Genomic DNA, 12,321 nt, shown 5'->3' with positions numbered 1-12,321 from the left:
ACTACATAATTTAGCATACTTTCCATGGTTTATACTTAGCTTTTAAAACCATTTTATCTTTTGCTTCAGTCAACTAGTGTCAAATAGTGAGCACTTCTCAAGTTTCTTAACTAGGGCTGATCTGTAAATGTATGGCCAAACCCTGCCCTGGAGTAAGTAAGTGAAACTCCTCTTGAAATTGAGAGTCACCCCTTCTTATACCAGAGCAGAATTTGTCCCAAAAGTCATATAGAAAAAGGGCAGAGTTGGCGCCCTTGAAAGTGCGGGACTACCTGCACATATCCTTACCAGTGCAGTCAGTGTTCAGATATCTAGTTTAAAACTCAGTTTTTCTGTCACAGATCATCTTGGGAAGAGACAGAAGTGTTTTTATAGTTGTAAAAGGCACTGATGAGATCTCCTCTGGAACACTGTGTGCAGCTCTGGTCTCCCATCTTTAAGGAAGATGAATTCAAATTATAACAGGTGCAGAGAGAGGCTACTAGGAAGATTAGATGAATGGAGAAACCTGCCATATGAGAGGAGACTTGACTTAAGCTTGGCTAATAAAATGAAGGCTGAGGGGAGATAGGATTGCTTTAGATACAAACGTTAGAGGGATAAACACCGGCGAGGGAGAGGGCTTATTTCAGTTACAGGCCAATATTGGCACAAGAACAAATGGATATAAAGTTGCCATCAACAAATTTAGGCTTGAAATTAGACTAGGGTTTCTAACCATCAGAGGAATGGAGTTCTAGAACAGTTTCCCATGGGGAGTAGGGGGTGCAAAAAATCTAACTTGTTTCAAGACTGAGCTTGATAAGTTTATGATGGGGATGGTATGATGAGATTGGCCATATGCCAGTTTAAGCAATCTGCTGTTCCCAGATATCTCCAACAGCTGCGGATGGGACCCTAAATGGGGAGAGCTCTGAGTTACTACAGAGAATACTCTTCCAGGTGTCTGGCTGGCTGGTGGGTCTTGTCCATGTGCTCAGGGTCCAACTGTCATTTTTCTCCAGGTCAGACTGACCAAGACCTGGGGGTAAGGGGGAATCTGATTTCCTCTACAGCATGGGGCACGTGTCACTTGCTAGTTTGAACTAGTGGATTCTCTAACTTGAAATCTTCCAATCAAATTTTGAGTACTTCAGTAACTCAGCTAGAGGTTATGAGCCCATTGCAGGAGTGGGTGAGGTTCTGTGGCCTGCAGTGTGCAGGAGCGTCTGACTAGATGATTTTGATGGTCCCTTCGGGTCTTAAAGTTTAGGAGTCTGTCAGTAATGGGAAGTGTACATCTGCTCTTTCTCACACAGTACTAAGGCTTATTCCTAAGTATTTAAAGTGCAATATGGAAAACTCTCCCAGTATTGGAGGGTGGTTATAGTTGCTCTTGTATTGGGATTCACATTTTCAATTTAAGCCTAGAACAGCGTCAGTCATACTCTTTAAAGAATCACTTTTAAACTTTAAAATAGAAACGAAGAAAATGGGCAAAGGTACTTGCAATGGAATTTGCATTTTGTTCATGTTGTCCCATGTAAATTGCAACCTGTATTATTAGTTGTTTGTGCTTTATGTTTCACTTATTTGTAAATAGATGTGGTAATATACAGAATGAAAAGATAGGATATAAATTAAGCTGTTTTTTTTTTAAAAGCTTTTATGAATATCTTTAATTTGTTTCATTGCTGATGAAACAACCAATTTCTGTTCAAATTGTTCTGTTCAAAATTCTGTTCTTCAAAGTCAGGAAGACACAATTTCCACAAGCCTGTAAACATTTTACTAAAAAGTTACAAAGCACTAAATTGAAAGTTGTGTGAGCTTGGTCAATCACTTCATTGGTAAAATTGGATGATATTTATTTCCTTTGTAAAGAGATTTTAAATCTGCTTATTTAAAGAACTGTATAAAATAAGTATTTAGTAATATCAGCCCCCCAACCCCCCCCAAAACCCCCCCCAACCCCTTGAGAACAAGTTAACAAAAAATCTGTAATTCTGGTGTTAAACAAAAAGAAATGCTAAATACTTTCAACAAAACTACAGGAATACATGAAGACTACCAGTTACCATACTATGACCTAGTCCCTTCAGATCCTTCAGTTGAAGAAATGAGGAAAGTTGTTTGTGAGCAGAAGCTGAGACCTAATATTCCAAACAGATGGCAAAGTTGTGAGGTGAGTATTATTACTAAATGTGCAAAAAACTAAAATAAATTCAAGAAAACTGCAGCTTTTATATTTTAAGTATTTAAATCAGTTTTTTGTCTTTGATTTTTGCTGAGGGGAGATGAGTATGTGCCTCTGAGAGAACTTTAGTGGCTTTGTGATAATTATGAATTTACTACATGATGCTGGTCAATGGATGTGGTTATGCGCAAAAATTTAAAACTCTCTTACCAAGACTGGCTAGTTTGACAAAAGAATTCTCAGAGCCCTTCCCATGAACAGTGGCTAAAGTTACTTGTCCATGAAATTAATGTATGACTATAAATGACAAAACACAAAATTATCCAGGAAACCTCACTGCAGATCAACAAATATATTTTTAATTAGAAGTAATGAAATACAACAAACTGAATAACAGATGTTCCAGAGGACAGTTTTTATCTACTGTTGCAGGATCATATAAATGTCTGGCAAGTGACCAGAATATTAACCAAGGAATGAAAAAAATCTGTACTTATTGTACTTGATTTGCAGTCTGCAAGGTATAAAACCTGAATATAATACAATGGAAATAATGCATTTCCATTCTGTGGGTCTGTTTTGTTACACAATGTAAACAGATTCACACCAGTGACATGGTGGCAAAAATGCAGGGAGGCACTAGAGCCTTCTGTACACTAAGGCCATGTCAACACTATGGGGATTATAGTGGTATAGCTAAGGCCTAGCGCAGATCCAGCCTGTCACAATGAAAGGGGTTTCTTTGTTGCTGTAGGAACACAGCCTCCTCAAGCGACAGGAGCTAAGTTGATAGAAGCATTCTTCTGTCGACCTAGGTGCAATGACACTGGGGGTTAGGTCAGCAGAAGTACTGCACTAGGGTTTTTCACACCCAATAGTGCCATAGCTTTGTCGACCTAAATTTTAAGTGTAGACCAGGTCTTAGGTAGGATAAAGTGAATGAAGGACAGTTTACATCTGAATGAGACTATCTACTCCAGTTCAATGTGCTTTAATTTTACACCTTTAGTTAATTCATCTTAATTTTCCTGAGTGTGCCTGTGTAGACAAGCCCAAAGTCTGAGGGTATTTAGCTAACCCTGTTCATCTCAGTAGGTGTTGAGTGACATTAATTTAAAATGTCATGCCTTCCTGGAAGCTTAAAGCATCCTTGTCTCCTACTCAACTGTTGAACATTTACTTAGTGCTGATGCAAAAGTCTGATATTAAAACAACTATTTTAAGTGGCCCCAAATTTTAAATTTGGTGTACTACAAATTAAATTATACAAAATATTATACTGATTGGAGTGAACTGAGATTGGCACGGAGGGGTAAAAAGCTTAGAAGCAATACCATGTTTTTTTTTAAGTCTGCTACTTAAATATGTGTAATCTAAGTGTATCACTTGTATAAAAGATTATTTTTCAGACTATATTTTAAAGCTCTAGCTTGAGTACTCTATCTCCTACAATTCAAAACTATTAAATTATTAGTAAGAACATAAGAATGACCATACTGGGTCAGACTAGTGGTCCATCTCGCCCCAGTATTCTGTCTTCCAACAACGGTCAATGCTAGCTTCAAAGAAAGAACAGAACAAGGCAATTACTGAGTAATCAATCCCCTGTCGTCCAGTCCCAGCTTCTGGCAGTCGGAGGTTTAGGGACACCCAGAGTATGGGGTTGTGTTCTTGACCATCTGGGCTATTGATGGACCTATCCTCCATGAATTTAATTTAATTCTTTTTTGAATCCATTATTGCTTTGGCCTTCCACTTGCAACAGGTTGACTGCATTGTGTGAAGTACTTCCTTGTGTTGGTTTTAAACCTGCTGCTTATTTTGTTGCGCGATCCCTAGTTGTGTTACGTGAAAGGATAAATAAAACTTCGTTATTCACTTCCTCTACACCATTCAGGATTTTATACATCTCTATTGTATCTCCCCTTACTCCTCTTTTTTTCTAAGATGAACGGTCCCAGTCTCCCTTAATCTTTCCTCATATGGAAGCTGTTCCATACCCCGATCATTTTTGTTGCCTTTCGCAATTCTAATATATCTGTTTTGAGATGGTGCTCAAGGTGTGGGTGTACCATGGAGTTATATAATGCCATTACGATATTTTCTGTCTAGTAATACAGACACTGAGCATTAGCATATTTGCCTCCTTTGTAGATTGGCATAGAAAATAGACCTGTGGCAAGGGAGATTTAGGTTAGATGTTATGAAAAAATTTCCAACTATAACGGTAGCTAAGCTCTGGAATGAGTTTCCAATGCAGGCTGTGGAATTCCCACATTTGGAGGCTTTTAAGACAGGTTGGATAAACACCTGTTGGGGATGGACTAGGGTTACTTGGTTCTGCTGCAGCACAGGGAGCTGGACTTGGTGACTTCTTGAGGTCCCTTCAAGCCTTTCATTTCTACATATTCTCCACTTCCGTATGCCCTCTAGAGTATCTTGGTTGTATAGCTAGAATATCTAGGATTCTTGAAGAGGAGTTGTGTATATGCATTCCACTTCAGGTATGTGCACTCAAGTGGGAGACGTTTTTGGTCAGCAGTACCCATTGGGACAGCACATGTGCTCCGAGTGTCCTCATGCCTTCAACTGAGGACACAAAGGGCAGAAGTGTCCTGACACCCCCTCAGTTCTTTCTCACTGCTTGTGGCTATTACTTGGAGGCTGTGGTTGGAGGCATGAGGACGCTCAGGGTGCATATGCTTCCCCCCAACGGATACTGCTGACCAAAAGTCGCTGGCTTGAGTGCACTGGGTTCATGCACACATAAAGTAGAATGTATGTGCAACGCATCTCAAAGAACCATAGTGACTGTACAGGTAAGTAATCATTTCTTACTTGAATGGGATCTTTCTATGTTTGGTATTTCTGGCCATCCATCACCTTGTTGCCATGGCATTCTGACTTAAATCACACACCGGGAACAATGATTCAGGAGTTTTTGTACTACTTGGGAATAAGGATTGTTGCTAACTTTCCATCCAAGGACCAGCTTTTTTATTTATTTAGTACTGCAGTTTCAACCCTTTACAGACTCATTTTTTTTTTGTCATAGGTCTTGGCTAAGGTTCAAATTTGTATTTGACTTTATAACATTACTGTTTTTATAGAACTTAAACTACCATCCCCTTGTAGGGTTAATTTTATTCAGTTTTGATCTTAAAAAATGGGTGACTTTTCTTTGAAAGGATAAAATGTCTGCAGTAATTCTTGAACATTGTTAAGCAAAGAGCATGAATAACTTTCCCCCTTGAGTTGAATTATGGAGACCTCCTAAACTGATAACTGAAAGAAGGTATTAATTATTCTTCCAATAGCATGCAGCACAATATAGTCTCACATGACAGTTCTAGGTAACTTATGAGGTTTTTTCCAACTGGAGGCACAAAACACCAGAAGTACATATCTAATACAGAACTTGAGAGAACAGTTTCCAGGCAAGCTAATTTTTCATAAATATTTTATTATTCTGCGTATGAGCCTGATAGGGGCACTGAAATGAGTGTATTACAGTTCGCCTCAGTCCTTTTTTAGGGACCTTTTTCTTTTTCTTAAAGAAAATGAGAATCTGGATTTCCCACCACACCAGATTTTTTTGCATATCACAGTGGCCCCAATGACACAAATTTCAGAAATGTGAATTCTAAGAGTCGAAGTCACAATAAGGATGATTATTCAGGGATAGAGAAATGTATAGACCTTTTTTTCTTTTCTGTTTTTGTTTTTTACAGGCATTACGAGTAATGGCCAAAATTATGCGTGAATGTTGGTATGCCAATGGAGCAGCTAGGCTAACAGCTTTACGCATTAAGAAAACATTATCACAGCTCAGCCAACAAGAGGGCATAAAAATGTAATCCTGGATTTACTACTGACGAGCGCTTTAAAGATCCATGTCTGAACCTGGGTGGCATGTTCAGAAGGTTAATAGCTCTACCTCACTGAGGGAACAGAAGGATATTGCTGCCTTTTGATACTTTATAGGAACATTCGTTGTTAGCCCCGGGATTTCTGTGAACATGGTAAACAGTTGTGTTTGGGTCTTTTTTGTGCACTATAAACACCTCTTTCCCAGGACACTTACGAAACATTGTATAGTCTAGCTTTATTTTTATTAACCTGTAACTCTATTTTAAAAGTTGATTACCGGTCTTAACTTTTCATTAACTGTGCTGAAGACATGAAGATCATTTTAAGGTTTTGGAGCTTATTCACTACATTGTATACAGCGCATTGAGGGTTCTTAAGTGATTTGATTTGTGGTTGGTACAACTGAGTATCCTGAACCACTGCAAATTTTTTCTTTGATTCAGGTTTTGAATGTATTATTGCAGTATAACTTTCTAGCTCTTAAGTTTGCATCTGTTGGACACCTACCTTGTTTTACAAAAATGACCTCATTCACTTGTGGGGAACATAATTTATGCAACTATATTTTGTATACTGTTACTGTGCTTTCACTTATTCAGAACATTGCATTGCCTTCAACATAGATTGTACTATACCAGTAAGTGCCACTTCTGGGTCTTTCTAATGCAAATCAATAGGAACATACAAAGTTTATGGTACTTGTGGTTTCAAAACTGAGTTCAAAAATAGAATTATTCCTTTGCTTAATGACCTAATTAACTCTCTATTTGGCATGTAGCTGCATCATTCTTGGAATACCTTTTTTTGCCAAGATCTGATTCTTAAACCACTGTAAGAATTTAAATGGTGTGCAAGTTAGTTAATTCAGTGTTATGTTCTAGAACTGGGCATCACATGTAATAAGTTCTAATTATTATATCTAAGAAGAATTTTTTAATGAAGTGGCACTCTTAAAATGTCTGTCATACTCTTGTCTAAGAAAACTAGCGAGGACTAAAAGTTTTTAAGATAAAAGGAAAGAAGTTTTACTCTTTGACGTCATTTACTTGAGAGATTTACTTTTCAGTTCCTCAAAGTCTTTCCTTTTTCTTCTCGAACAGTATTATTTGCAAAGACAAGAATTAACTTTATCTATAATTAGAGATGATTAACTGTTATATTTGGGCTTGTTTTATTAGGAAGTTAAAAGCTGCTCTCAAATTATACATGCATATACTGTGTGGATGTGACATACACAAAGTGGTGAGCTGCAAGACTTTGGATACACACACCAGAAGGGTCTGGTGCCCTTGTTATAGCTACAAGAGCAAAGATCGTTTGTGTTGTCATTAGAACCCTGAAAAAATATGCACAGATTTACTCAACCGTCAAATCTCCAACAGGTATATCTTTTCACAGGATTTTAAGCAACTTTTAAGATACAGATTGTATCACTACCTGTGTCTCTTAAAATTGTTAAACACATGGGGAGTGGGGGAGAAATCAGGAGAATAATCTTTGTCCTGAAACTAAGTTTTTAACAGTTACAAATATCTGCTTGGGTAGCAGGCGTTCGCCTATTGTTGACTTTGCCAATGCATGTGCGAGCGCGCGTGCACACACACAAAGGATTGCTATATGCACAAACCCTCCCACCCCCTAAGTCATCTCTCAGTCACATTCACACACCTTAATCATACACAACACACTGCAGTTCTAACTCTGTTCCCCTTTAAACCTTCATATATCTGCTTAGGTAATTTTTCACCAGTACAAGTAGCTATGAGGCGAAAAGGTAGTTTGGAGAAGGGATGTTAGAATTTCCTGTAAAGTTGTGTTGCTTGCTCTGTAATATATGCTCGTTGTAGTAACAGGTTTAATTGCCTTGCTTTCTGAGATGTCTGCTCTGAATTGTGCAATGTATAGCAACCCTAACTGTTTTAGTTTTTTGTTTCTTAATATCGTAATGCTTAATGGGGGGGTAAAACTTAAATGAAATGAGGATTGTAGACCTCCGGTGTAGGGATAGAAGTGCAACTGCTGACTGAATATTTTATCAGCTACTGAGCGCAAACCCCCTATTCTGCTATAGGATAACATCTGGCAGAAAAGTGAAGCTCCTGGTGGAGAACAATTGATTGGATCTGAGCGCACACAAATTTGAAGCTTGCATATGCCTGCCCCATCCAACCAATCAGGCTGGCATGTCCTCAGCCCCATCAATCAAATTTGTGTAAACTTGGCCATAATCAGTGAGGTTTGTATGCGTAATCAGTCATGTCTGTGTGCACTCCGACTCCATCAATCAAGTTTAGGTGCACGGCACATCAACTTCCAGTTATAACCTGAACAGCTAAAAATAACCCTAAATACAGTATTTAAAAAACAAACTATCCATTGCATCTGATTTATTCAGCATCCACCTCTTTAGCAGGTTTTTTGCAGATATGTGATTGGTCAACAATACAAAGTAGGACAACCATGGGAAAAATTAGAGCCAGAACCAAATTTCAAAGACTTCCCATTAAAAAATTTGAGGAGAAACGAAGTAAAAACTTGCATAGTTCTTACACCCTCTGAATTTTCTAACCCTGGGTGATATTTCACACTATTTGGCTCCCTATTTTAGAGAGAAAGGTATTTGTCACATTTTACATGCATAGTTAACTATGGAGTACCCACCAGGTGTCTCCATAACTTTGTATTCTGTAATCTGTATTTTGGGATTTGATAAGTGATTTTAGGGTTTATTTTTAGTGAAATCATATTTTATCTGACATTTACAATAGCAGTGAAATGGATATATTTCACAGCTATGATTTTAGAAAATATTACCGACTTCTGTGTTATAAAAAATACAGTACTATCAAGCTAAAAGAACTAGAGCCAGATACGCAGGATTGCAGCAGGCAAATTGCTCCAGTCAGCTGCACACTGAGATATATAGATAATGTTGTCTTCCCCACCTACTAGCCATAGCTTTCTTTTGAAAGCTGCAATTTTTTCTAAATTTGTCCTCTGAATTTTTCAACACTTTGTAGTAGAAATTTGCAAAAAGGTGGATTGATATATTGTCCAATTTTAATGAAGATTATTTTGAGGACAAACATATGTGAATATCATAAACTGCAGAACAGAAAAATTGTGAAGAAGCCTGTGTGTACCTTGGGTTCAGATGACATCACAAATAGTTTAAGCTTTGTTCTTGTGTTTTTCCATTATATAATCTGAACACCTTTATTGAATGGGTGTGTCTGGATATTACATGCAGCTTTTTATGTTACCTGTGTAAAAATCATATATGTGCACACAGGCACACATTAATATTTTTTAAACTAATCTTGTAAATCACCAGTTTTGCTCTGAGACATCCAGGGGGACCAAAATATTTTCGCATTCAAAATACTAATTTTATATCATCTTGAGGGTATACCAAAACAATTTGATATAAGAAATACTGCTGCAAATGTTTGTTGTAAATATACATACACTATACATACATTTTCTTCAAGGTTCATGCATTTTATTAAATTGACATTTTAGTAGCACTAAAGCCTCACTTCAGATTACAGACGTGGCCAGACCGCTGTGGACAAACATAAGGAAGATCGTTGGAAACGGACTGGTACTGAAAAGACTCGAAAGTCCCTTTTGGGATACTGGAATTCTGCAGGGACCCTCCAACTTTGAAAGCTGGAATTCTGGGACGTTTTAGAAGCTGTCTGTTCAGCACTCGCACTCTTTTTCTCCCCCAAATTAAACTACTTTCACTTGTAATCCTAATGTGGACTTTGTATATAGGGATAATGACATTGGGATTGACTCTGTGAGGACTTTAAGCTATCAAGTGAGGTAAGAGGCTATTTTTTTATTTTATTTTTTTTACAAAATAATTGAGTTTCAGTGCCATGAAATCTTCTCTTTTTGTTAGCTCCTTGTTTATATTGTGCCATTGAAATGATAACGAGGGGGTTGAAATTATCATACCTGTAAAAGAGAAGTTTCAATGTCGGTTGCTTTAAACTTAAATTACCTCTTAAAAGACCAAGGTACATTTACCTCATTGTGTATATAATGTTTAATATTTTTCACAACATTCTCCAAGTTTTCAATTACATGTTTCTAGAAAATATGGGTATTGCTAAATTTACAACTTCAGTGGTACTAACTATATTGTTTCTCATGCCCAAGATACGCACTCTTTATTTTCTGTATTTTATTATATTTCTGTAAGTTTGTTGCTGCTTTGTCAATGTAGCATCTGCCCTTCCAGAGCTGTGTAGAATAATGCTTTGTATAAATTCTGCATTTTGGGTGGTAAACTTGAGAATCCTGTACAGATGAGTTTGTCATTTTTTTTTAAAACCTTACAAAATTGTGCATTTCCCCTTACATTTCTGAAAATGATGTATTGTATTGGTAGAGTATACAGTACAATGGATTGTAAATAGGAAAGTAGAAGAGTGATGCTTATGTTAAGTGCTAACACTACGGTAGAAAGATTAAAGCAATGAAATAAATTACTTTTTTCAAAGTAGATAAGTGAGCCGTCTTATATATACATAACATTTCCACTTTTTCTCCAAAAGACAATAGTTACAGAGAGCAGGATGCTCTGATCTACTATGGCCACTTTATGCCTGGTAAGTGGTGTAAAATGGGGAGGTAATTGGTGGAGAATTCCCCTTCTGTAGGGCAAATCTCTGCTGGTATAATAGTGGCAGAGGTGGCTTGCAAATGTTTGTGTCAACCACTGTGGCATAAGCGAAATGAGGGGGTTCCTGAACCTCCACCAGCATAACTGACCGTAAGTACCTTATATCACTGATAAAGGCTAAGAGTATGCCCCCTGCTTCTCTGTCTGCTGCAGATGAGTGGCTGAGTGGGAGGCTGCCACTCTCCACTATGTCCAAGAAATAGTGAAGAAATTGGCCAGGCTGTTCGCTCACTAGTAGAAGGTCTACCACACTCAAAAGTAAAATGGACTGCTTGGCTTACTGCAGGCCCTACAAATAGGGATTAAACTTTCTTCCCTGGGAAGCAAATAAGTATTGCATACACTAGTTCCCAAATTGTAATACTTAATTGAGGATGTTCTAATGGATTGTTGCTTTACAAAACCCATTTTATAAACAAATATTCCACATTGGAGAGATGGAACATAGATGCAACCACAGGAGAAAAGCTTGGGGGAGGGAGACTTTTATTCATAATACATGCCAAAACACTAGGAGGCTGGATAGCCAACTAAGTATGCCTCTAGGCCTCCACCTCCACAGCATATTAATCCATTCTACTCTAATTTTTTTCTCACCCTGATTTTATAACGAAGAACTTCTCTTATATTCCTGCCTCTCAGCTGTGAAATTTCTCTCACTTTCTCAAATTCAAACTACCACCCAAACTCAAGTGACCTCTCTCGTCAGGATGGAAACATGGTGATTGTCATACAGGATCACACCCAAATCATCTAGTTTAGAATCCTGACAATGGCATGAACCAGATACTTCAGAGGAAGGCATAGCCTGGAGTCGGTTGATGTAGGATAATCTCCTTCCTGCAGAGGTCTCATCCTGATCTTTAGAAATTTGCTTATGCCCGAAGCACAAGGTTTAATACTGCTTCTAAACTTTCATAATTCTAACAATTAATATTCTTGATCAATATAAATATCCAGTCCCTTTCCTGAATATTGTTAGGTTCTTGGAGTACTGATAGGGAGGCTACTCGACTTCAGCTGTGCATGTACCTCTTGAGCCTTTGATCACAGATTTTTTTTCATTAGCAGTGTCCATTCAGCTCACACATGCACCCTCTACATCAGGGGTGGGCAAAATACAGCCCGCAGGCCGCTTTTATCCGGGGCTTGCCGCGCTCCAGCCGAGGGAGCAGGGCTGAGGGCTTGCTGCTCTTTGCCCGGTGCTCCGGCCGGGGGAGCAGGACCGTGGGTTTTCTGCTCTTCACCCGGCGCTCTGATGGAGCGGGACCAGGGGGCTTGCCGCACTCCGCCCGGCGCTCCTCAGTGATGAGCAGTCATTTTCAGCACCATCTTCGGGGAAGATTCTGCACGCAAAACACCACATTCCTCAGGTATGACCTCACCACCCCTACGCAGCAGTGTGCCAAATCCCCTCCTTGTTTCTTATAGCCCCACCCTCGAGAGCCTTGAGTGGAGGGAAACCACCCAGGGCCGCAGCTGCTCCTGTCTGGGTTCCTCTGCACGTGGCACAGCTGCCTTGGTGTCACACTGCAAGCAGGGCCTGTAGGAGTCCCTGGTACCACCTCGTGAAGCCCCC

The 12,321-nt window shown here is 38.8% G+C and overlaps 1 protein-coding gene across 3 annotated transcripts in view; it reads left to right on the top strand.

Annotated features, from left to right (window-relative positions):
• The window catches only part of TGFBR1 (transforming growth factor beta receptor 1), a 71,225-nt gene extending 60,691 nt beyond the window's left edge, over positions 1 to 10,534 (top strand). For all 3 annotated transcript variants that reach the window (XM_074945140.1, XM_074945141.1, XM_074945142.1), the window contains exons 8-9: positions 2,034 to 2,164; positions 5,908 to 10,534. In XM_074945140.1, coding sequence (XP_074801241.1) covers positions 2,034 to 2,164; positions 5,908 to 6,033 — 257 coding nt within the window. In that variant the 3' untranslated portion in view covers positions 6,034 to 10,534. The remainder of the gene's footprint in view (positions 1 to 2,033; positions 2,165 to 5,907) is intronic.
• The last annotated feature ends 1,787 nt before the right edge of the window (positions 10,535 to 12,321 follow it).

Source organism: Natator depressus, chromosome 2, assembly GCF_965152275.1.
Source record: "Natator depressus isolate rNatDep1 chromosome 2, rNatDep2.hap1, whole genome shotgun sequence".
Taxonomy (NCBI): Eukaryota; Metazoa; Chordata; order Testudines; family Cheloniidae; genus Natator; species Natator depressus.
Note: the sequence above shows the minus strand (reverse complement) of the source record. Positions and strands in the feature narration are given on the sequence as shown.